General features: G+C 35.3%; 1 protein-coding gene across 1 annotated transcript in view; it reads left to right on the top strand.

Annotated features, from left to right (window-relative positions):
* The window catches only part of LOC126884315 (exportin-2), a 140,133-nt gene that overhangs the window by 90,637 nt on the left and 22,036 nt on the right, over positions 1-27,460 (top strand). Inside the window, exons 10-14 of the mRNA XM_050650254.1 lie at positions 12,809-13,004; positions 13,062-13,165; positions 13,785-13,941; positions 14,003-14,094; positions 15,783-15,988. Coding sequence (XP_050506211.1) covers positions 12,809-13,004; positions 13,062-13,165; positions 13,785-13,941; positions 14,003-14,094; positions 15,783-15,988 — 755 coding nt within the window. The remainder of the gene's footprint in view (positions 1-12,808; positions 13,005-13,061; positions 13,166-13,784; positions 13,942-14,002; positions 14,095-15,782; positions 15,989-27,460) is intronic.

Below are 27,460 nucleotides of genomic sequence, written 5' to 3'. Positions count from 1 at the left end.
ATGGAAGCGGAGGAAGCACCGCTTCCCTATACTTCGATATAAGAAAATATTTATTAATAATTAATATTTAATTATCAAAAAATTTTCCCTAATACAAGTAATCGACATAATACCTAGGCAATAGGCATTGAAAAATATTAAAAATTAATCGCATACGCATACGAACGAACTCAATAGGCACACAATTCAACTATTCGGTCCACTCCTGACAGAAGCGCATCTCAAAATCGCCGCTTGTCATGCAGTTGTCCCCTTTAAAAATTGGTCAGGGTTCAATGACCGCACCCACTAGTCGCGCGAATTTTGGTACCCCGGAAGCGATCGTATGAGCGTCTTCCGAAAGTGGGATGCTCTGGCTGTTACTGCTGCTAAGGGGTGCTTACAGGCTACAGGGGTATTTACTTGCTTAGGTCCTTAGGTACATACATTCGCTTAAAGAATATTTCGATTTAAATTTTTTGCAGAGATTTTTCCTTTTACTGATCTTTTATTTGCCATTTTACAGATGAAGTCAAATGACATTGCATTTTGTATAAGACAAATTGATGACTTATCAATACGATAATTAAAAAACGAGAGCAGTTTAAAAATATTTTGGGATAAAACTGAAAATATGGGGTTTGAACATGAAAGAAAAAGAATGAAGATTGATAATGTCGGCCACAGAGTGACCTTTTGATAATACATATTCTAAAACAAATAAATTCTCGCTTTCAAAATTTTAACGAATTAAAATTTGGAGAATTGTATATAATCTTAATATTTTTAATTATAATTCATCAAAATTTCCCACAGAGAAAATTTCCTTACGATTAAATAATGAAAATTTTTTGATATCCCAGCTTCGCATTCTCAGTTACGTTTCGTTTATGAAACAACTGACATTAGTGATAAAGAAATACCAAGAAATCTGGGTATTTCTTTATAACTACTGGTTTAAACAAGTCCCTGTATGAAGTGGTCAAGTTGTGTGAATTAGTACTAAAACTATCCCAGCCACAAGTACATCAGTTAAACGAATTTTTTCAGTATTAAAATGCATTAAAAATTTTACAAGAAATTCAACAAGCGAAGACAGATTTTCCAAGTTAGCCATATTATCCACTGAAATAGACTGCATTCAACAATTATCAGAAGTTGATAGGAGAATAGACCTCAAGTATAAATAAGTGTTATATTGTTGAAAGTTGTGTGTTGTGGAAAATGTCTCGGAATATAAAATTTTTTTTAAATAGAACTCTTCTTTAGGAAACCAAGCCCGGAGCGAGGACTCTGGCCTGAGCAAGCAATACAGATCAATGATAGGTCACTATGGTCACTAGAAATAGCGGGAATAGAGTGCCTCACGGATTGATCGGGGTAGGATTTAGTGTGAATCGCTTCCCCTTTCGAAAAAGTCACCGCACGCCACTGGACGTAATATACCGAATTAAGAAGTTACCAGAAGGTGAATCAAAAGTTGTTCAAATAAATCGTCTTGTTATAGCATATGCTGACTAAAATGAAACGGAAGAAGTACGAAGTCCCTTCAACGTGAGATCAAAGATGATCGACAACTTAGTTTTAATGAATTTATGTCAAATTACGCAGAAAGGAAGCGTGCTAGATTCGGACTGAACACAGAAGTTCGGCAGGATTATTTAGTGTTCCGAAAAACGTCTTCATAGCCCTCTGTGTTGCCTAAGACCTTTAAACGACCAAAGGAATCTCGTCCATATTGATTAAGTAGTTCGGTTGCTTGTTTAAGTTTAAAAATCAGCAGCCTAAACTTGGAAGAGTACTGAGATTTAAAATGGTCCTCATTGTTTTCTGTCTAAGCGTACGTTCAGAGTGGAGCGTAGAAAGAGTGCGAGCAAAGAGCAAAGCGGAGAAATCAAACTACTATTGGGAAACGGAGGTACACAGAGTGCTAGCAAAGAGCAAAGCGGCGAAACCAAACAAGTTTGATTCCTCCGCTCGCACTCTTTGTTATTTTTCCGAAAAATGAATCTCGATGTCCTGATAGCTGAAGTGTTTCAAAGAAAGCTGTTATTGAATCAGAAAGATTCCCTATTCAGATGACGATGATGATTTTTTAAATTTATAACTATGCAATTTTATAATTAAATAAATATTATGTAACTCAATAATTATTATTAGTTCTACAGTGTGGCAAAACCAAATGGAATAAATTCAATATTTCGTAAACCGACGACTAAAAAATCCGGAAACAGGTGGATTTTTATTTTTAAATTATGATTTTTTGGCATTTACATACTAGTGACGTCATCCATCTCGAAGCTGAAATAAAAAATATACATGACCAATGTAAAAAAGGTCATTTCATTGTTGTCTTCTTAAAATAAGATTTACTATTTTATTTGGGCATAAGCCATAATTCGAGTTTGAAATCAAGTTTACTTGACGTTTCAACTTTCACTTCGGAAATCGTTATCAATATAAAAAAACATTCATAAATTAAAAATTTAACTTTGTTTCTGGTGAAGCAACGCAGTTGGAACAAGCAGAATATTATAATTGTCATAAGCGAAAAAGGTAACGCACAACTTGAAAGAACTTACAGATTTCTAACTTCGTTTCTGGTGAAGCAACGCAGTTGGAACAATCAGATATATTATAATTGTGTCGCCGGAAAGCGAAAAAGGTAACGCACAACTTGGAAGAACCTGTAGTTTTCTAACTTCGTTTCTGGTGAAGCAACGCAGTTGTAACAAGCAGATATATTATAATTGGGTCACCGGAAAGCGAAAAAGGTAACGCACAACTTGAAAGAACTTACAGATTTCTAACTTCGTTTCTGGTGAAGCAACGCAGTTGGAACAATCAGATATATTATAATTGTGTCACCGGAAAGCGAAAAAGGTAACGCACAACTTGGAAGAACCTGTAGTTTTCTAACTTCGTTTCTGGTAAAGCAACGCAGTTGTAACAAGCAGATATATTATAATTGTGTCACCGGAAAGCGAAAAAGGTAACGCACAACTTGGACAAGCCTATAGTTTTCTAACTTCGTTTCTGGTGAAGCAACGGAGTTGGAACAAGCAGATATAATATAATTGTGTCACCGGAAAGCGAAAAAGGTAACGCACAACTTGGAAGAACCTATAGATTTCCAACTTGGTTTCTGGTGAAGTAACGCAGTTGGAACAAGCACAATATTATATTTGTCACCGGAAAGCGAAAAAGGTAACGCACAACTTGAAAGAACTTACATATTTCTAACTTCGTTTCTGGTGAAGCAACGCAGTTGGAACAATCAGATATATTATAATTGTGTCACCGGAAAGCGAAAAAGGTAACGCACAACTTGGAAGAACCTATAGTTTTCTAACTTCGTTTCTGGTGAAGCAACGCAGTTGTAACAAGCAGATATATTATCATTGTGTCACCGGAAAGCGAAAAAGGTAACGCACAACTTGGACAAGCCTTTAGTTTTCTAACTTCGTTTCTGGTGAAGCAACGGAGTTGGAACAAGCAGATATATTATAATTGTGTTACAGGAAAGCGAAAAAGGTAACGCACAACTTGGAAGAACCCATAGATTTCCAAATTGGTTTCTGGTAAAGCAACGGAGTTGGAACAAGCAGATATATTATAATTGTGTCAGCGGAAAGCGAAAAAGGTAACGCACAACTTGAAAAACCCTATAGTTTTCTAACTTCGTTTCTGGTGAAGCAATGGAGTTAAAACAAGCAGATATATTATAATTGTGTCACCGGGAAGCAAAAAAGGTAACGCACAACTTGGAAGAACATATAGTTTTCTAACTTCGCTTCTGGTGTAGCAACGGAGTTGGAACAAGCAGATATATTATAATTGTGTCACCAGAAAGCGAAAAAGGTAACACACAACTTGGAGGAAGCTATAGATTTCCAACTTGGTTTCTGGTGAAGCAACGCAGTTGGAACAAGCAGATATACTATAATTGTGTCACCGGAAAGCGAAATAGGTAGTCCCTGAAAACTATAGGTTGTTTTAAGTTGTGCGTTACCTATTTCGCTTTCCGGTGACACAATTATAATATATCTGCTTGTTCCAACTCCGTTGCTTCACCAGAAACGAAGTTAGAAAACTATAGGCTTGTCCAAGTTGTGCGTTACTTTTTCGCTTTCCGGTGACACAATTATAATATATCTGCTTGTTACAACTGCGTTGCTTCACCAGAAACGAAGTTAGAAAACTATAGGCTTGTCCAAGTTGTGCGTTACCTTTTTCGCTTTCCGGTAACACAATTATAATATATCTGCTTGTTCCAACTCCGTTCCTTCACCAGAAACGAAGTTAGAAAACTATAGGCTCTTCCAAGTTGTGCGTTGCCTTTTTTACTTCCCGGTGACACAATTATAATATATCTGCTTATTTCAACTCCGTTGCTTCACCAGAAGCGAAGTTAGAAAACTATATGTTCTTCCAAGTTGTGCGTTACCTTTTTTGCTTCCCGGTGACACAATTATAATATATCTGCTTGTTTTAACTCCATTGCTTCACCAGAAACGAAGTTAGAAAACTATAGGTTTTTCCAAGTTGTGCGTTACCTTTTTTGCTTCCTGGTGACACAATTATAATATATATGCTTGTTCCAACTCCGTTGCTTCACCAGAAGCGAAGTTAAAAAACTATAGGTTCTCCAAGTTGTGCGTTAGCTTTTGTGCTTAACGATGACACAATTATAATATATCTGCTTGTTCCAACTCCGTTGCTTCACCAGAAGCGAAGTTAGAAAACTATAGGTTCTTCCAAGTTATGCGTTACCCTTTTTGCTTCCCGGTGACACAATTATAATATATCTGCTTGTTCCAACTCCGTTGCTTCACCAGAAGCGAAGAAAACTATATGTTCTTCCAAGTTGTGCGTTACCTTTTTTGCTTCCCGGTGACACAATTATAATATATCTGCTTGTTCCAACTCCATTGCTTCACCAGAAACGAAGTTAGAAAACTATAGGTTTTTCCAATTTGTGCGTTACCTTTTTTGCTTCCTGGTGACACAATTATAATATATCTGCTTGTTCCAACTCCGTTGCTTCACCAGAAGCGAAGTTAGAAAACTGTAGGTTCTTCCATGTTGTGAGTTACCGTTTTCGCTTTCCGGTGACACAATTATAATATATCTGCTTGTTCCAACTGCGTTGCTTCACCAGAAACGAAGCTAGAAATCTATAGGTTCTTTCAAGTTGTGCGTTACCTTTTTCGCTTTCCGGTGACAATTATAATATTATATCTGCTTTTTCCAACTGTGTTGCTTCACCAGAAACAAAGTTAAATTTTTAATTTATGAATGTTTTTTTTGATATTTTCAACTCAGGCGCGCCAAAACCAACAAACCCGTCCAAATACGTATTGCGAACCATCAAAGCTTTTGTTGAAAAACCGACAGAAGTTAGATTGTGGTGCGCCGTGTGCGTGCCGTTTGTGCGCCACTTGAAAACACGTACTAATCTGACGCACATGCTGCGCGCGAGCGGCTCGCACACCGAGCAGAGCGCATATGTATACCTGCCTTTACGATGAATTCTCTAACATTTTCCGCGAGTTAGGAAGTACCACGTTTTCAATGATGAGTTTTCGAAAAAAAAAAGAAAATAACTTTCCATGACTGCCGAGTGGGAAAGAACTAAATTCTCGTCTCGCGTAACTACCAGCTCCCACTCTGGTTTAGCACTTCTTTGCTCTTTGCTCGTACTGTTTCTTCGCTTCACTCTGAACGTGCACTTTTTGCTCTTTGCTCTTTGCTCGCACTCTTTCTTCGCTCCACTCTGAACGTACGCTAAGGTGACCAGGAAGTTTTATACAGACAAGACGAGAACATAAGGCTTGCTCTAACTAATTTGAAGAAAATAGTGTGGAATTTTGACATCAAAAATTTGTCTTTACCAAAGATAGGCCATGCACTAGAAAATGTATATTGGAATGTCAGAAGCATGCTTGAATGATCTTCCGAGAAAAAGGCGTACGATTTACTGTGTGATACATTAACCCGAAGAGATCGTGTCCAGTAGCGTCCGCCATCCTGTGCCTTCATATAGAGTTGCTAATGGTACGTTCGGATTTAAGAGGGGGCAGTGTAACGAAAAAGCTTACCTTCGACGTATACGTACGACGTACTTGCGATAAAAGTGTTTGATATGCCACTATCTTCTTCTTCTTCAGCCTGTGTTCGTCCACTGCTGGACATAGGCCTCTTCCATTTGCTTCCGTCGATTTCTACTCTTGGCAATTCTCATCCACTGCTTGCCCGCGACTTGTTTGATATCATCTGCCCACCTCTTCTGCGGTCTGCCTACTCCTCGCCTGTTCTCTCTTGGTCTCCAGTTTGTTAGTCTCTGTGTCCATTTTTCTGGATTATCTCGGGTAACATGTCCGACTCATTGCCACTTGAGCCTTGCTATACGTTCTGCGACATCAGTAATCTTTGTTATTTCACGAATGTCGATATTTCGAATTTTGTCTCTCAAACTAATCCCTAGCATGGCCCTCTCCATCGCTCTTTGAGTTGTACTGAGCTGCTCTAAGGTTTTCTTTGTAAAGCCCATGATCTCCAGTCCATATGTAGTTACAGGAAAGATACATTTGTCATAAACTCTACGTTTTAGATACATTGGTATATCTCTATTCATCAAGATAAAGCTTAACTTGCCGAAAGCTACCCAAGACAATTGTATGCGTCTTTTTATTTCGGCTATTTGGTTTTCTTTGCCGATTTTGATGGTATGTCCAAGATATATATAGTGGTCTACATTTTCAAGACTGACGTTGTCAATAACAAGATTAGTTTGTACATTACTCATTATTTTTGTTTTCTGAAGATTCATTTTGAGACCTATTTTATTTGACTGCTGGTTTAGTTCCTTCATCATTTGCTCCAGTTCCTTGATATCTGTACTGAATAATACTATGTCGTCCGCAAACCTCAGATGACTCAAACGTACACCATCAATGTTTAGACCTTTTTCCTCCCAGTCGAGCTGTTTGAATACATTTTCCAATGCTAAGGTAAAAAGTTTTGGTGAAATAGTATCACCTTGTCTAATACCTTTACCAAGGCGTATTTTTTCGGTTTTTTGGTCTTCATTGATTTTGATGTGGAATGTGGACTGTTCATAAATGTTTTTAATGAGTGTAGTGTACCGTGAGTCTATTCGAGCATCCCTGAGGGCTGACAAAAAGGACCAGGTTTCAATACTATCGAAAGCCTTGTGAAAGTCAATAAATGCCATATGTAAGGGTACATTATATTCTGTGGTTTTTTCTATCAGTGTTCTGATGGTTTGTGATCGTTAGTACCAAACCCTTTTCGAAATCCCGCCTGTTCAACCGGTTGATATAAATTAAGTTTTTGTGTTATGCGGTTGGTTATTATTATTGTTAGCAATTTGTATAAATGTGACAACAAACTTATAGGCCTGTAGTTTTCAATATTAGTAGTGTCTCCTTTCTTGTGTAAAAGTATTATTTCGGCGTTTTCCCACAGATTGGGTATTTTTTTCTCTATTAGACACCTATTCAGCAAGACTTCCACAACCTCTACAACGGTGTTGCCACCCATTTTTAAGATTTCAGACGTTATATGATCCTCGCCAGGAGCTTTTTTATTCTTCATTTGCTGTAAGGCATATCTAATTTCCGAAGAAGTTATTTTAGGGAGAGTTTCCGAGCCGACGTTTAGAATTGTTCTATGGTCTGTTCCGGGGTTCTGTATAGTGGATGTATAAAGATTCTTGTAGAACGTTTGTATTTCCTTGATTATTTGAGTTTTTTCCGTCACCGTATTCCCCTGTTGGTTTTTGATTTTATTTATCTTCGATTTTCCTTTAGTTAAATTTGATTTCAATACTCTCATGTTTCTATTGTCTTCGATGGTTTGCAATATTTGTTCTGTTTTATAAGCCCGCAAGTCTGACCTTATGCTCTTTTTAACTTTTTTGTTGGTAGCCTTATATTCTGGTAATTCTTTAGATGTTCTTCTTCTTTCTTCCATTAAATCCAGTGTTGTTTGTTTAAGTTTCGTTTTTCTCGGATTTTTATTTTTACCACAGATCTTTTTTGTAGTTGATGTTATGTCATTCGTTAATTTTTCTGTTATTTCATTTATATCTTTCGTGTTGAATACTGGTAAAGGTCCTAGTTTCTTTTTTAGTTCACTTTGATATTCCTCTTGATTCATTTCGAGTGCTTCTATGTTTGGTAATTTATCTTGTGTTAATAATTTTCTTCTATCGAATTTCGTATTTACTTCTATTCGCACCTTAACTAATCGATGGTCACTACCAGTGTCGACAGAATTTAGTACAGTAACATCTTTAGCAATGTTTTTGAAGTTAGAGAGTATAAAGTCAATTTCATTTTTTACTTTGCCGTCTGGGCTGTGCCACGTCCATTTTCTCTGCATCTTTTGCTTGCAGAATGTGTTTAAGCAGAATAGCTTTTCTTTGCTGAGGAAATTTGCGAGCATATCTCCCCTGTGATTTCTACTTCCCAGTCCAAAATTTCCAATATATTCGTTGTCGTTATTTTCGTTCTTTCCTATTTTAGCGTTGAAATCTCCCGTAATTATTACGTAATATGTTTTCTCTAGGTTTCTGGCTCTTGTAATGTCTTCATAAAGTTGTTCTACCTCTTCATCATCTGCAGAAGAAGTTGGCGCATAACAATGGATTATTTGAATGCTGTATCGACAATTTAGTTTTATTACCAGATAGATAACTATTAGAAATCGCTTGGAATTTAGTTACCAAGTTTTCAATTCTTTTATGTACCAAAAAGCCTACGCCTCCTATACCTTGGATATTTCCTGAATTGTATTGGTACAAAGTGTGCCCTGATTTTAGTAGAGTCGTTTCTTCGCCTTTAAGCCTTGTCTCGCACAAGCCTACTACGTCCCATTTTATGGTCTTAAGTTCTTCTTGCAACTCTTCTAGGTTATCTTCTGTCCTCATCGTTCTGATGTTATATGTTCCGATGTGCATTTTGTGTGTACTAAGCGAATTTTTGCCTCCCCCAGATTCCACGAGGCAGACCCTTTTCTGGGTGTGGGACTTGGCATAACATACCGTACCCACCTGGGGACCATATCCGTTCGTTTTAGTATTCGCCATTTCTAAGTAGTTGGAAGGATGAGTAGCCTTAAAAACACCACGCTGGCTAGACGGGTTGGTGAGTATTATATCAGCCGCCCACTCTGGGTCAGACGCTGTTCGTAGCCGTCCATTCTGGATCAGACGCTACGGTTTTGATTCTATATTACCCCTATAATCGAGGGTTGCCACTTCCGCCACCCACACCGTACTAAAGCTCCGCTTCTCCGCCATGTCTGCCGTTGTGGACTTCATCCGTAACCCTGGACAAGGGACCCTAAACAGGTACTAGTTTCCCGGGTCAGGAAACCCCCGGAATCTGCGAGGGGCAGGGATTGATTCATTTTCCCTGATAGGACTATCTTCAATAATTTAAAGAGTTCCTACTCGCTACCCGCCACTATACCACTGTGACTTAAATATCCAGTTGATAAGGGCACAAATGAAAGGCTAGGTAACTAGACGTTACAATGAAATTATACTGTGGGGTTATCTAAAGTGTTTTAGAAAATCTCGTAGAAGAGACTCTGGAACCAATAGTGATAAGCAGTGTTTATTCTTTAGAATCTTTTTCAAGAATATTTGAACTTCGCTACTCTATCGCATTTTGGGCTCAACGGAGAGGTCTTGTGAGATGTATAGGTTTATTTTTTGAATTTAGTATGGGTCAATTTCAGGCCCACTTTTTATTTTACCTTGACATCCCAAAGTTATGCTCGATTATCAATCATACCGGATCAAAGGATGACGGATTAGAGGAAGTTTACTTAGAGAGAGTATATAAAATATAATACAACTTACACTACGATAGATTTTATTTTAAATATTAGTTTACATACAATGTGATTAGAAAATACTGCTAAATAACCACATATTAATAATGCAGGTTTAATGACACGATATTGTTGAGTACATATATCTTTATAGTAATATTGAATCCTCTATACTCTGGGTATTGAGATTTTGAAGAGGAAGGACTGACGAAATAGGGGAAAAACTGGAAGAGAAGAGATTTAGGACAAAAAGGAAGAGTGGCTTAGCTCAGAAGAACAAATCAAATGGGCAGAGAGACACTAAATATCAAGTGAGTATTCGGGCTAGCTTCAATACGCTGAATATTGGCTTTAGAGGTATAAAACAGATAGATGGAATAATGAACTGATAGAAACAAGGAAGAAAATGAGACCTGTTAATACAAAAGCTTAATACAACTAGATAATAACGATGGAAATAAAGTGATATGAAAAGGACGTCAACCCCATTTGAAATACATAGGGGGTTAAGGCAGGGAGATGCGCTGGCGTGTCAACTTTTTAATGTAGCATTAGAAAAAGTTGTACGAGACGCTAATATAGATAGCAGGGGAACAATATTCAATAGATCTGTCCAAATTCTAGCATATGCAGACGACGTGGACATTATAACAAGAACCAGAGCGAGAACTGCGGAAATCCTAATCGAGCTAGTAGCAGCAGCAGAACGAATGGGGTTACATATAAATCGAAATAAAACAAAATTCATGGCGACTAACACAAACACAAGAGCTGGAAATGTTGACGCAGATCTAATCATCAATGACCAAAACTTCGAAGCGGTCAAAGAGTTCATATATCTAGGGACATCGGTTAACCCCAATAATAACACATCAGAGGAAGTAAAAAGACGAATAATAATTGCACAAGGTGTTATCATAGTCTATCAAAGTACTTAGCTAACAAACGTCTATCTCAAAAAACTCGTGTAAGGCTGTATAGAACATTGATAGTCCCCGTTCTCACATATGGATCAGAGGCATGGACGCTAACTAAAACAGATGAATCTGCTCTGTCGATTTTTGAAAGAAAGGTGCTACGTAAGATATTCGGAGCGGTGTGTGAGAACGGAATATGGAGGCGTAGATATAACTTTGAACTGCAGAATATCTACAAGAATACGTTTGGTGGAAAAGATATTATCACTATAATTAAGCGAAACCGCCTGCAGTGGGCAGGACATGTAGCCCGGGCCCCTGAATCGAACATGATAAAAAAGATTCTGACAGCGCAACCCGTGGGAATGAGAAGACGGGGTAGAAGAAAGCTGAGGTGGATGGACGGGGTAACACAGGATGCCGAGAAGATCGGAGTCGGCAACTGGAAAATGCAAGCAAGGGACAGAACAGAATGGCGTAGAAAGTTTGAGAAGGTCGAGGCCCTCTAAGGGCTGTAGCACCAAGATGATGATGATGATGAAGAAAAGGATGATAAAGAGAGAAGAAGAAGGGCGCCAACTTTTTGAAGTAACGAATGACAGGAAATAAATGACACTGGATACAATCACCTGAAATACAAAAAATACTCAATACTAATCTTGTCTTGCTATATTATATACTGGTGATACAGACTGAAATAAAACATCAACCTTACTACTAACAAATATATTAATAATAAACAATAATAAATATGTTATATATATTAACAATAACATATATATAACACAAAAACTGAATAACATTGGTAGTGGGTGATATAAATATCAAACAGGACCTAATGACCGCTAAACAAGCCAATATCCACTACCACTGGGCCAAGCAAAGGTATTAGTATCAAAATCCAAAAAACAAAGTCAGTTGGACTAGCAAAAGGTCTATATAAATGAGTTGGTCAATACTCTTTATATTCTATTTGGAAAAAAAACCTACTAGACATATTCCCTATTTGAAAACCTCGACATAAATTTTAACAACCCTATTCCCTATCAAATTTTAATATGCAATTATTTATAATGATTATTAAACAAGACCTGATTTTATTTATTTGAAAAAAAAACTACTACTTATATTGAACCAAAAACAACGACCTAAAACCCTATCTATCAAGAAAATAATATGTATTTTACTTGATCGTATGCATACGAATAAGTTTACACTGTAAGAAAATATAGATTACCCAAAATATGTAATGAAAAGTAAATAACACTTAGCTTTTACGACAACAGCTTGTTAAACGTAAAGTTGAAAGTCCATAGGAATGAATATCCTCTTGGCACGGTAAAGCTGATTGGCTGCTGTGTGTGTAAATCCTACTGTAGAAAATCCTGGATGTAGTAAAAATCAGGTAACAGCAAACTCTATGAGTAAACCGTAGCAGCGTTGCTAATAATTTAACTGGTACATAATTAGATAATATTCAGCTGATGTATTCAAGTGACGTAAAGTGACTAAGTGACGGAATTTGGAACAAGCAGAACGCCACGCCGCCGGCAAATATAATTCTTTTAGATGAATAAGTCCCCAGATATATTTAATTCTGATTTACTATTTTTAGCACATGTCATTGGCTGATGTTCAATTTCCTTTTAGTTAGATTTTACTTCCAATTTCGCTTCAAACTCCGTCACTTAAATAATGGCGGCGTGTTACCTTCTAAAGAGTTTTTGACCAACTTAAGTTGAACTCCGCTACGCTTTTCGCATCGCGCACAGCAAGCTTGGATGGCGACCTCTCTGCCAATTGCACAGCTTGCCATAGGCGGATCGAAGCCAAATTCCTGGAGGGTAACGGTTAACCGTTACACTATACAGTCATTTAACTACTTTGTAATTAGAATTTTTTTTCTTTTTAATATATAATGTGATTGCTGTGCTGTCAGACATTCAGAAATGTGGTATAATTATGTTCATTGTATATTTAAAATCTAAACTAAAAGAATCTCAATGTAAATCAACAAAGATAATATCGTGAATTTTGGTTTTTAGTTAATGATTTGCCCGTTTTGAAAGCAGATGCCATAAAATACATCATGACATTTAGATCAGTGCTGCCAAGTGCCATTGTAATTTCTACGATTCCACAATTAATAAGGCACATGACTAGTGAAAGTGCGGTGGTACACACTTATGCCGCTTGTACATTAGAAAAAATTTTAATTATAAAGGCCAATAATCAGCCAATGTAAGTTTAAAGATATATAACCTTATGTAATTATTTGCTAAATTAATTATTTTTTAGAGTCACTGGTGCCCACCTGGAACCATTTACTACAACACTTCTAACAAATCTTTTTGGAATACTAGAAAAACCTGTTTCAGAAGAAAACGAGTATGTTATGAAAGGTAACGTAATTATTATATCAAAATAACAAACTTCTATACCCCTATAACCTTCTTAGAGTTTGGCAATTGCTCATGTCTTTTGTGCGTCATTTAAATGAATTCTAGGCATTTTAGACGCGTTAATAGCATTTACTGGTTAATAGCGTACGGGTGGAAGATAGTGAGACAAACCAAGTAGAAATTCAAAGAGGAGTCAGGCAAGAATGCGTGTTGTCGCCACAATTATTTAATGTGTACTCCCAATTAATACTTCAGGAGGCACTATGGGAAAGAACTGAAGGTTTAAGAATTGGAGGGAGCATCATTAAATAACATAAGATTTAAGTAAATTGTTAGAGGGGGTCGACAAGTACGAGTATGTATACCTCGAAGCAATTATAAACTTACAGTTAGATCAAGATTAGGAGGTAAAGGTCAGAATAGAAATAGCTCGAAAAATATTTATAAAATACAAGTCAATGTTTACTCATTCAGTAAACAGTAGTAGTATTCATTATTCCTCTCGCGACAGTTGTTAGGGTTTCTTCTATTTTCTTTCTTGAAGAATACTCGCTCTCGTCTATTGATTAATTTATCATTTGTCTGTTACTAATAATTCTTTTTTAAAATATATTTTCAGCACTGATGAGAACATTTTCTACGTTACAAGAAAGAGTTCTACCATTCTTGAATGTCGCATTGCCAAAATTAACAGAGAAGCTACAAATGGTTGCAAAAAATCCATCAAAACCTCATTTTAACCATTATCTTTTTGAAACATTTTCATTAGCCATAAGGTAAGAAATTGTTTAATTTTAAACGTTTGTCACTGTTATAAAATTATTTATTCATTTTAAGAATCGTATGTAAGGCAAATCCCACTGCTGTTACAGCATTTGAAGATATATTGTTTCCCATTTTCCAAGGAATTCTACAGCAGGATATTCAAGGTAAGGCTTAAATGAACTATGTTTAGGATGGCCGGAGAAAGTCCCTTTACACTAATAATAATAATGTCTCAACACCGCAGCAATGTTTATTTGCGTTCCGGCGTATGTGGAAATATATGGAACATTCCATATTCTACTTGCCACTATTCTACCATTACACAAAAAAGGTGATAAACATAAGTGTTCTAACTACAGGGGAATATCATTGTTGGTAGTTGCTAGTAAAATCTACGAAATAATACTAGAGAAAAAGCTGCGAGAAAATATCGAGGCCACACTGGATGACAGCCAATGCGGCTTTAGGCCAGGGCGAGGGACAACCGATCTCATATTCACGGTGAGACAGTTATCAGAAAAAGCCCTACAACATAACAGTAAGTTGTTTCTATGTTTTGTGGACTTGGAAAAAGCATTTGATCGGGCGCCACGTAACAAGATCTGGGAAATATTAAACCATAGAAATGTGAAACCTAAGTTAATCCAAGCAATAAAGAGTATATATATATAAATGTACACGTAATAATGTAAGAACGAAAAATCGCTCATCTCTAGAATTCTACACAAGGACAGATGTAAGACAAGGTGGTGTTCTGAGTTCTTTGTTATTCATCACTCTAATGGACGAAATTGCAAAAGAATGCAGGGGTAAGGTAAAAAGAACTAGGGTAGGGGTGTATAAACTTCAACAAGTTCACGTGTCAGAGTTGATATATGCCGATGACCTGGTAATTGTGGCAAAATCAGAAAAATACTTGCAAGTGAATGTAAATGTTTGGAATGAAGCCTTTAAGAAATTTGGGATGAAAATAAATATTGAAAAAACAGAAGCTTTAGTAATATCGAAAACTCAAGAAAATATAAATGTAAAGCTGAATAATGAGACCATTACACAAGTAGAGGACTTCAAGTATTTAGGATCAACAATAAATGGACAAGGAAATATAGAACCAGAAATAAACAGCAGGGTAATGAGTGCAACAAAATTGTACTATGCGCTAAATAAAAGTTTTATTAGGAAGAAAGAAGTAAGCCTGAAAACAAAAATGAAAGTGTTCCAAACTGTATACGAGCCGGTGCTACTCTACGGTAGTGAAACGTGGACAATGAATGACAACATCCGTAGTAAAATTCAAGCATGCGAAATGCGATATTTACGTGCGGTATCCGGGGTGACCAGACGTGATCGTATAAGAAATGAAGACATACGTGAAAGGTGCGGTATTGGAAGGACCTTAGACAGACTTGAAACGAAACAGTTATTGTGGTTCGGACATATGACGAGAATGGGTGAAGGTAGAACTGTAAAGAGGGTATGGAAAGAGGCATCCGACAACAAACGAAGAAGAGGCAGGCCAGCAAGAACGTGGAACGCAGATATTGGAAAGGCTTGCGTAAAAAGGAATATTGGGTGGAGAGAAGCAGAAAGACTAGCTACTGACCGAAAGGCATGGAGACGTCCGATTTCTCCACTTACTTCGACACCGTAAGGTACAAGAGGACGGCCTAAGTAAGTAAGTAAGTAAATAATGAATAAATAACTTACAAACAAAATTGTGTTATTTTTTCCATCTGTAGTATAACAACAATTCATTAGTGTAAAGGGACTTTCTGGCCACCCTATACGTATGAGACTCATGGACTAATTTATCCAATCAATGCTATAGTAATATTTGGTATGTTCTTTTCAGAATTTATTCCTTATGTATTTCAAATTCTTTCTCTATTGATGGAGAGTACACCTCAAGGTAATAATCTGGAGCCCTACATGCAGCTTTTGCCATTCTTATTGGCTCCTGTGCTATGGGATAGACCTGCTAATATTAGTCCACTAGTAAGATTATTATGCGCTTTCGCTCTACAAGCAGCCCCACAAATTGTAGCGCAGGATAAAGTGGTAAGTTAGTAATTATTATTTTGTTGAATTGTTCTGAGCTACAACTTGTAATAGGTACTGAAGGCGAAATTCACTTTCTAGACTTCATGTTGATGTGAAGTTGTTAGGCGTCCCGGCAAATCTTATTGTAACTACATAGTACAGTTAAAGGTTACAGAATGAAAACCATTTATCATAATATTGGTACCATCCATGAAAGAATTTTAAATATATATAATTTATCCCGCTAATGAAACATAACGTTTGGCACGCACGAAGTGATGAAATAGTCTCCAATATAATGAAATTTATGACATTGGAAGCACAAATTAATAATATATTAATTCCTTTCCAAAAATACGGGAGATTCCATTTCAAATCACTCAATTTTGGATCAAAAAAACTTATGGATCTCCGATTTGTCTGAAAATTGGTGTATAGCATCTGCGGAATGTAAAAATAAGACATTTAAGGTCGAATTGTCTTCTTCTTCTTTTTTTTTCTCAAAATATTATTTTAAGGTACTAGTACACTTTAGAAGACCAAAAATACGCATTTTTTCAAGATTTTTTTTCTCAGGACCATTCATAAAAATGAACATAAAACTTTTTACATATTAATATCTAACCCTTAGACAATACAAAAAATATATCTTTTTTCATTTGTGCACGTAGGTACACTAGTATTGTAGATAGCGCCAAAGTCGAGGCCTCGAAAAAAAGTAGTTCCGATGGCGGACAGTTAATCTCAGGATTGGGATCTCTATCGTACGGCATTTGAAAAAGGAAGGTTTCTTACGTGACAATTTACCACCGTTAGTGAAAAATTCTGCAAAAAAAAGATTTCACGGAAATTTTAAAAATTTTGTGAAAAAATCGCCCGTTTTTCTTCAGTTTTTCATGGTTAAAAAATATTTCTTTTTTATTTTTTGGTCAAATTGTGGTAAATTGTCACGTAAGAAACCTTCCTCTTTCAAATACAATACGATTTTTTTGTTTCAAATATCCCAATCCTGAGCTTAACTGTCCCCCATCATTTTTCGTCATCGCCATCATAATTTGTCAATATCGTCAACATTACCTTGAATTCAAAAAAGCTCATGGATGTCGACCACTTGGTTTTCAGAATGGTTCGAAAATGAATTCATCCTAAGTTTAAAATCATTCTTAAAATCAAGAAATCTTACCCTTCAAAGCATTGTTGCTTGTTGACAATGGTGACATAATTGTTGGATTTTTGCCACCGTGCTACCGTTTGAATACCATGTAATTTGATACAAGAAGAATCCAAAAAACAATGTTATTTTAACCGAAATTTTTGTTATCCGAAACGGCGTCCAATTATTTCGGTTAAGGGAGGTTTTACTGTAGATCTAAGTTTCATAAATGCTCCTAAATACTCATCATCCTTCTTCTTCTTCTACGGCACTACAGCCCAAATTGAGCCTTGGCCTCCTTTATTTTTTGCCTCCACCCTTGCCTGTCTGTGGCTGCTCTTCTCCATACACGGACTCCTAAAAGGGCTTGTGCGTCGCTGTTTACTGTGTCTTCCCAGCGCTTTCCTGGCTTCCCAACCGGTCTCTTTCCTTGCATTCTAGCATTCAGTGCTCGTTTTGGTAGCCTATCCTCTCCCATTCTTATCACATGTCCGGCCCATTGCAATCTTTGTAATCTAATGAAGTCTGACAGGGGCGTTTCCTTATAAAGTTGATAAAGCTCGTTGTTGTATCGACTTCTGAAGATTCCGTTTTCCCTCACAGGTCCTAGTATTCTCCTAAGTACTTTCCTTTCGAATGTGTCGAGTTTGTTTTTGGATGTTTCTTTCAGCACCCAGACTTCACTGCCATAGCATGTTATTGGTCGAATTAAGGTTTTATAGATTCTCATCTTTGTATTTCGGTGGACACTTTTTGACCGAAATATATGGGAGAGGGCAAAATAAGCTCTGTTTGCCTGCGTTATTCTCTTCCTTATTTCTCCATCTTCTGATCCGTCGGCATATATTTCTACTCCCAGGTATGTAAACTTTTCAACCGTTTCAATGTCATCTTCATGTATAATGTTTTCTGGGACTATATTTCTTCTCGTCTGAGTCATTATTTTTGTTTTTTCTGTGTTAATTTCCAGACCTAGCATTTTTGTTTGTGTTTTTAACTCTGCATATGTTTCCTGTGCTCCTGTTGACGTTCTACTCATAATATTAATATCATCAGCATAAGCGGCCAGTTGAACCGTTCGATTGGTCAGTAGATTTCCTCGTCCAGTTTGCATTTGCCTAACCGCATACTCCAGTGCCAGGTTAAACAATGTTGGGGCCAGCCCATCTCTCTGTTTTAGTCCCTGCGAAATGTTAAAAAAGTCTGTCCGGTGGTTTTGTATTCGTACACATGCCTGAGTTTCATCCATTGTGGCTTTAATGAGTCTCATCATCCTAGTAATTTAAAATGGTTAACTTTTGTAATCGGTTTATTGGTTCAATCGGTTGACAATTAGTTGCATAGGGCCAGCGTCTTGTTTACTAACCGCAAGTAACTTTGTCTTTAATGTATTAACGCCGAGTCCGTTCTTGAAGCATTCTCTATAGTATGGTTACCCTCGGGAGATATTTCCGTCACAGGAGATTATAGCCCAATACCTCCAAGACGGAAGTATCATGCTTTATTACCAATCATATACCATTACCAATATCATTATCATTATCATTACCAATATCATTACCAATTAAAAATCTACTTTGAAGATTCATCAATCATACTAAATACCCAAAATATCTAGGTGTGACACTCGATACAACGCTAATAGGTCTGGATCCCGCGTATGAAAAAAAAGTTGATTAACAGCAAGCTGAAAATTTGTTAATAGCTTAAGGGTATCTAGTCGGACAAACTTTGATATATAAGAACACTGGAACAGGGGAAGTTTTAATTGTGGAACAGGTTAAAAATTTGGAACGGTCAGACCACGAAAACGGCACATGTATTTTGTCCGACAGAACAGACTTAAACTCTTCGAACAGAGATTAAACTCTCATGCAAAAATCAAACTGCTATTTATCACCAAATGGGCGTTTTAATGAGTGGAACATGTAGAATATGTCAAATGACAGGAATTATGACAGTTGATAAATAGCAGTCTGATTTTTGCATGAGAGTTTAATCTCTGTTCGGAGAGTTTAAGTCTGTTCTGTCGGACAAAATAAATGTGCCGTTTTCGTGATGTGACCGTTCCAAATTTTTAACCTGCTCCACAATTAAAACTGCCCCTGTTCCAGTGTTCCCATATATCAAAGTTTATCCGAGTATACACCCTTAAGCTATTAACAAATTTTCAGCTTGCTATTAATCAACTTTTTTTTCATACGCGGGATACAGACCTGTAAGCTTTAAAGAACATCCTACAAAGACTACTGCAAAACTCAGAACACGAAATAATATTCTACAAAAGTTATGCGATGCGGTACCACATGGGGTTCCTCAGCGACTACACTTAGGTCCACAGCGCTGGGACTCGTGTATCCCGTTACAGAGTACTGTGCACCGGTATGATGGCTCAACAGTCCACACACCAAACGTGTTGATGCCCAACTAAACCAGGCTTTGCGTATTATATCAGGTACAATCAAGGCCACCAACGTATTGGCTACCAGCACTAAGCCACATAGCCCCCTCACACATCCGTCGAGAACATGCCCTTGTCAGGGAGTATAGAAAAATTAACGCCGATCCTGTGCTCCGCTCTCACGTTGGTATTAACGACAGACATAAGTAGGCTTCGTTTAAGAAAAAAGAATGTGTGTGTACTTTGTACGCACGTAAGAAGATATTCTTCTATTATATAATAGGTAATTTAAACGAAGTAAATATACTTAAAAGGTTATTTGTACTTATTTTATTTAAAAATCAAACTAACTTTCTTATCTACCACTTTCAAAAAAGAAGAATATCTTCAAAAATTATATAATAATATATTTACAATCATAAAATCTATAAAAAAAATAAAAAAATAATAACTTGCTTGGGGCTCGAACCCACTTCACGTCTACCGCGCCGTACGAAAGCTGACGGCATTTCAAACTAGACCACATTCGCGTGTACGTCATGTGGGAATATACACAAACTAAACGTTTACACCATAAATTTATATGAATTTAATAAAATTATTAGTTTGATTTTTGTCAAAATAAAATACAACAAAATATAGAGTAAGAAAACATTATATGAGATGAAGATTTGTAGAAAGTTTGTTCGTAATCAGATTATGTAAATTAAAGCATTGCCTACTAATAGGTAACTACATTATTTTGTTTACATTTTCCAAATAGATAGGTATTGAAACTATTAGGTATTTCCAACTGAAACATTTACAATTACGATTAATTATTTATATGGGAAATAAGCCACAATTAAAATGAAAAAAATAATTTTATTAACTTTTCGACGCCCAAATCGGGTGCCGTTGTCAAAATACAAAATATTACTAAAATAAACAAAAGTGTTGTTGCTAAGCAAAAAAATTCTTCTAATTTATTTAATCTCACTCATTTATATTGGCAATTCAGACATATATTATACATTTTAAAGTAGAAGACTTTAAAATGATATTGCCAATATTTATTAGTTGCGTTCCTGGGACGACTTACTGAAAGATAGTTCATTCGATTACATGAAATTAACCCCAACTCAAGAATATCCGTCATAAAAAATTATAGCATGTGATATGTCTTTAAAAAGACAACCAAATGCAACGACAGTAAAATTCTCGCGTTAGAGACTTCATAGTAAATCACAAGGGAAAACCAGGAAAACCCTTGGATACTATCCCGACATCGTAAGTATTTGATCTTACATTAATTTACTCTCAAAAAATAATACCAAATTCTGACTTATAACATGTTTAAATTATAAATAATATTAATAATACTAGATATATAAGTAATACTAAAATATAAAATATGTACTAGCTCGATATTATTGACTTACTAATCTTGGTATTTTCTTTCTATTGACTTCCTCTTTCAGTATGGGTAACCACATCCTACTGCATTCTACCGAGGAATTTGCGACACAATTGGTTTCATTTAGCATAATTAGAGCCGCTTCTTTGATTTTTCTCTTTTTACTATCTGATTCTTTCAGGACTATACTTGAATCTCTCCACTGAACTCTATGTTCATTATCCCATGCGTGTTGACATATTTGAGATCTCTCAAATTCTCTATTTTTAATATAAGATTGATGTTCACTTATTCTAACGTCTAATGGTCTTGATGTCTCACCTAAATAAAATTGTTCGCATTCACAAGGTATTTTAAAAATGCAATTCTTTGTTCTTTCTTGATCATTGTTAGGTTTAGTTTTAGATAGAATAGATCTCAATGTGTTTGTTGTTTTGAATGTTGTTGAAATGTTGAATTTATTTCCTATTGTTTTAAGTTTCTCGGATAGTCCTTTTATATATGGTATTGATATTTTCCTCGTATTATTTCTGGTGAATGTTGTAGGATCCCGTTCTAAGTTGTTCTGTTCCATTCGATCCAATCTTGACAATTCCTTATTTATAAACGATAAAGGATAATCATTTTTTAATAAAACAGATGTTAACAATTGTTTTTCTGCTAAAAAGGAATTTTCGTTAGAACAAGTAATTTTGGCTCTATCATATAAGGATTTAATGATTCCCTTTTTAACGTTGATGTTGTGATTTGACTTGTAATTGAGATATCTGTTGGTGTGTGTTGGTTTTCTATACACTTGAGTCTCATATCCAATATCCTTCTTTGAGATCAAAACATCGAGGAAAGGTAGGCTGTTATTGTATTCCTTTTCCATTGTAAATTTTATTGTCTCTTCTTGATCGTTTATAATATTCAGGAACGTATCCAACAATTCTGATCTATGAGGTCATATTGAAAACACATCATCTACATATCTCCACCATACTGTGGGTTTTAAATTTTGTTTAGAAATAATATTAGTTTCGAAATCCTCCATAAATATATTAGCCAATAATGGAGATAAAGAAGAGCTCATTGCTAGACCAAAATTTTGTTTATAGAATTCATTGTTTAGTTGAAAATAGGTATTATGGGTACATAATGTCAATAACTCCATTATAGCTGATACATTAAGGGCCGGTTGTTCGAACGCTAATCAACAATGATCATTATCAAATATTTCATTACTGTCACCAAAACTGTCAATGTCAACTTTGTTTGGGTTGCTGAAAACATAATTAATTACAATTATGAGATTTATTATTAATTATGTTAATAATTATTGTTATATTAATTGATTATAGACTCCACAGACTTTTTAACAACCCAAACAAAGTTGACATTGACAGTAATTAATTATTTGATAATGATCATTGTTGATTAGCGTTCGAACAACCGGCCATTAGTCTTGTCCTAGTTGCCAATGTATTATCATTCTCTAATTTCGTTTTGATTATGTTTAAAGTTTTATCTAATGGTACATTTGTAAATAAACTGTTTATGTCAAAACTTACTAAAATATTATTTGGATTAAATTCAATAGTTGATAATTTGTTTAAAAAATGTTTTGTATTTTTTATAAAAGTGTCATCATTATTAGCAAATGGTTTTAGAATGTTTAATAAGAATTTTGATAGTTCACTACAAGGAGAATTGATGGTACTACAAATGGGTCTAAGTGGTATGTTCGCTTTATGAATTTTCGGCACTCCATAAAAATGTGGTGTCTTACTGTAGTGAGGTGTCATTAATTTTTTTTTTGATAGTATGTTAGATCATTTTTAAATTTGAATAAAGTTCTATATATTTTGTTTTCCAGTGTCTTCGTTGGATCCTTCGTTAATTTGCTATAAGGTCCATTTGTAATTAGATCTGTAATTTTGTCCTCATATTGTATTTTATTCATTATTACAGTTGCATTGCCTTTATCCGCTGGTAGGATTGTTGGACCTTATAGCAAATTAACGAAGGATCCAACGAAGACACTGGAAAACAAAATATATAGAACTTTATTCAAATTTAAAAATGATCTAACATACTATCAAAAAAAAAAAATTAATGACACCTCACTACAGTAAGACACCACATTTTTATGGAGTGCCGAAAATTCATAAAGCGAACATACTACTTAGACCCATTTGTAGTACCATCAATTCTCCTTGTAGTGAACTATCAAAATTCTTATTAAACATTCTAAAACCATTTGCTAATAATGATGACACTTTTATAAAAAATACAAAACATTTTTTAAACAAATTATCAACTATTGAATTTAATCCAAATAATATTTTAGTAAGTTTTGACATAAACAGTTTATTTACAAATGTACCATTAGATAAAACTTTAAACATAATCAAAACGAAATTAGAGAATGATAATACATTGGCAACTAGGACAAGACTAAATGTATCAGCTATAATGGAGTTATTGACCTTATGTACCCATAATACCTATTTTCAACTAAACAATGAATTCTATAAACAAAATTTTGGTCTAGCAATGGGCTCTTCTTTATCTCTATTATTGGCTAATATATTTATGGAGGATTTCGAAACTAATATTATTTCTAAACAAAATTTAAAACCCACAGTATGGTGGAGATATGTAGATGATGTGTTTTCAATATGGCCTCATAGATCAGAATTGTTGGATACGTTCCTGAATATTATAAACGATCAAGAAGAGACAATAAAATTTACAATGGAAAAGGAATACAATAACAGCCTACCTTTCCTCGATGTTTTGATCTCAAAGAAGGATATTGGATATGAGACTCAAGTGTATAGAAAACCAACACACACCAACAGATATCTCAATTACAAGTCAAATCACAACATCAACGTTAAAAAGGGAATCATTAAATCCTTATATGATAGAGCCAAAATTACTTGTTCTAACGAAAATTCCTTTTTAGCAGAAAAACAATTGTTAACATCTGTTTTATTAAAAAATGATTATCCTTTATCGTTTATAAATAAGGAATTGTCAAGATTGGATCGAATGGAACAGAACAACTTAGAACGGGATCCTACAACATTCACCACTGGCAACACATTGGCAACACTGTAGTCAAAACGTAAACACATATTTTATTTGTCGTCTGCAATAAACTCAATTTCTGAGAGTTGTAACGGGAAATAAATTATTGGAAGTATCTAGTGAATAATATAAGACATTAAGTTAAGGACAGTGATAAGAAAAAACTTTAAAATCGGTGAAATAGCATCGGAATAATACCAAGGACCTATAAAAAGTAAGATCGCTACAATTGATAAACTTGTCTAACATCAAAGCGTAGAAACGAAACCTTGACCGTTGAAATTGCGACGTTGCCGTTGTGAGTAGACTTTCAGGATAACCACAGAAAATAACAACGGATAATAAACAAACAAAATAAATACGGTAGACGCTGTCTTCTCTGCACTGTTGAGGTGGAAGACAGTGTTTGGCGCCGGAAAATGGAAAAATTAGAGAGTGATGACACACATCCAGAAGGAGGGTCAAAAATTGATCAATTAATAATAATGATGAGCCTCCTCACCGATGACATTAAGGAAATAAAAAGAAATCAAAAAGAAAGTAAGGAAACAATAGAAAAGCTCATTATGGAAAACAGAGAGCTGAGAAAAGAAAATGCAGAACTGAAAGAAGAAAATAAAGAGATCAAGGAGGGACTCAGAGAAATAACAAAAAACATGGAAGTTATGGAAAAACACCGACGAATAAACAACGTAGTTATAAGCGGCCTAACAATAGACACATATGAGCAAGCACGGTTAAAAGGAAAAATCAACAATTTCATCAAACACCACTTAGGAATAGAGGTGAAAATAAGAAATGCTCACAAGCTAGGCGAAAAAACATGTCTAATTGAATTAGAAAACCAAGAGGAAAAAAGAAAAATAATGGAAAAAAAGTACAAGCTAAAAGAAATTAAAGAGCACAAGGTATATATCAACGAAGATACAACCATAAAAGAACGAGATATACAGAAAACAATTAGAAACATTGCCCAGGAAGAAAGAAATAAAGGAAATGAAGTCAAAATTGGAGTAAAAAAAATATGGGTAAATAACATCGAATGGAAGTGGAACGACAAAGAGGGCACAATGATCAAAACAGCATCAAAAAACTAACAAATAACTGTACCATAGGAATAACGTTGACGAAACAAGCACAGAAAAAGGATAGTGATAATACAAAAAAAGGAAACAAGAGGAAAAAAACAAAAACCGGACCAAAAAACAAGAAAACATGTCGAAAAGAATACTTACTTTTAGGAACATGGAATGTAAGAGGCACATATGGCGAAGGTAAACTTAAACATCTTGCGAGAGAAATCGAAAAGTTCCAATTTGACATAGTAGCCTTGCAGGAGACGAAACAGCTGGGAAATGATATATTAGAAATAGAAGATACATTGTTTTTTAACAGCGGTGGAAAGAATCGAATATTAGGCACAGGTTTTATGATAAGAAAAGAACTAAAAGAAGCAATAGTAGAGTTTAAACCGATATCAGACCGCATATGTACTATCAGGATCAAAGGAAAATACCAAAAAATCACCCTCATAAATATTCACGCTCCATCCGAAGAAAAAGATAATGATGTTAAAGAATGTTTCTACAGTGAACTAAACAGAACAATCGAAAGTATACCCAGATATGATATGAAAATTATTTTAGGCGACGCTAATGGCAAAATAGGGAAGGAAGAAGTGTTTAGACCGACAATAGGAAAGCATAGCAAACACAATGAAACTAATGAGAACGGACAATTTCTCATAGATTTCGCAAGAGAAAAAAATATGATCATAATGAGCACATATTTTGAAAGAAAAGAAATACATAAGGAAACATGGATATCACCAGATAGAAAGACTAAAAACCAAATAGATCACGTGCTGATTGAAAAAGAAGAACAGCAATGTATAAAGAAGATAAGAACATACAGAGGACCAGATGCCGACTCTGATCATTACATGGTGGGCATCAAAATGAAACAACTGATACCAGAAAACAAAAACAAAATAAAGGTAAAGAAATATATAAATAAACCAATTCGATTAGCAACAAAGAAAGAGCAAGAAACGTATGGGGAAACAATGGAAAGAGAACTAAAAAAGATACAAACAGAAGAACGAACAGAAAACAACTGGGACATCATAAAGCAAGTAATGAACAAAGCAGCAAAAGAGTGTAATAAACAGGAGAATAAAAAGAGAAAGGAGTGGTTCGACATAGAATGCCAAAACGAAATAGAACTAAGAAAATCATTAAGGATGGAAATGATAATGAAAGAAACGACAGAGACGAAGAATAAATATATAGAGCAAAGAAATAAAGTAAAGAGATTGCTGAGAGAAAAGAAGAGAAAACACGTAGAAAATAAGCTAAAAGAAATAGAAGAGAACTACAGAAATAAAGAAATAAGAAACCTGTATCAAGGTGCCAGAAATGAGAAAAGAGGATACCAACAAAAACCAATATTCGTTAAAAACAAAGCGGGGAATAATATAAGCGGTGAAGCAGAAATAGTAGAGAGATGGAAAGAGTATTTTGACGAGTTACTAAATGGCAAGAATAAGTCAAACCAAAGAGAATACATGGAAGCAGAAGAAGGAAATGAAAACTTAGAAGACATAGAAGATAATTCACCCAGCAAAGAACAAATCAAGGAAATCATAAAAGATTTGAAGAATAACAAATGTCCTGGAAGCGATAATATAACAGCAGAGATGATGAAATATGGTGGAAAATTGCTACACGAGTGGATATACAAGATCATAAAAGAGATATGGAGAATAGAACGGATACCAAAAGATTGGAAGGAAGCAATTATTTGCCCATTACACAAAAAAGGAGACAAAACAGAATGTAGTAATTACAGAGGAGTAGCATTACTAAATACCATATATAAAATCTTATCAAAATCCATAAAAGATAAACTTGAAAAAGAAGAGGAAAATATAATAGGTGAATATCAGTGCGGATTTAGACGAGGAAGAAGCACAACGGACCAAATATTCGTAATCAGAGAATTACAAGCAGAAAGCTATGAACACAACCTACCAACGATAGCGCTATTCATCGATTTCCAGCAAGCGTACGATAGAATAAAGAGGAAGAATTTAAAGCAGGCGCTTGAGGAATTGGGAGTTAGCAGAAAGTTACGCAACATGATACATATTACGTTAGAAAATACCGAAAATAGAGTCAAAATAAACAACCAATCATCAGACACATTTATAGTAAATGAAGGAGTAAGACAGGGCGATCCTTTGTCATCATTACTCTTTAACTTATGCCTAGAAAAAATAATGCGAGAAGCAAAAATCAATAGAGAAGCACTCCTATATCAAAAACGACACCAAGTTTTGGCATTTGCGGATGATGTGGTGTTGCTTGCAAGAGGAACAAAAGAGCTACAGGAAATAGTACAGAGAATAGTAAAAGCAGCGAAGAAAATGGGACTCCACATAAATGAAACTAAAACAAAATG

The sequence above is a fragment of the Diabrotica virgifera genome, chromosome 5, assembly GCF_917563875.1.
Source record: "Diabrotica virgifera virgifera chromosome 5, PGI_DIABVI_V3a".
NCBI classification, from domain to species: Eukaryota; Metazoa; Arthropoda; class Insecta; order Coleoptera; family Chrysomelidae; genus Diabrotica; species Diabrotica virgifera.
This window is presented reverse-complemented; position numbering and strand designations above follow the sequence as displayed.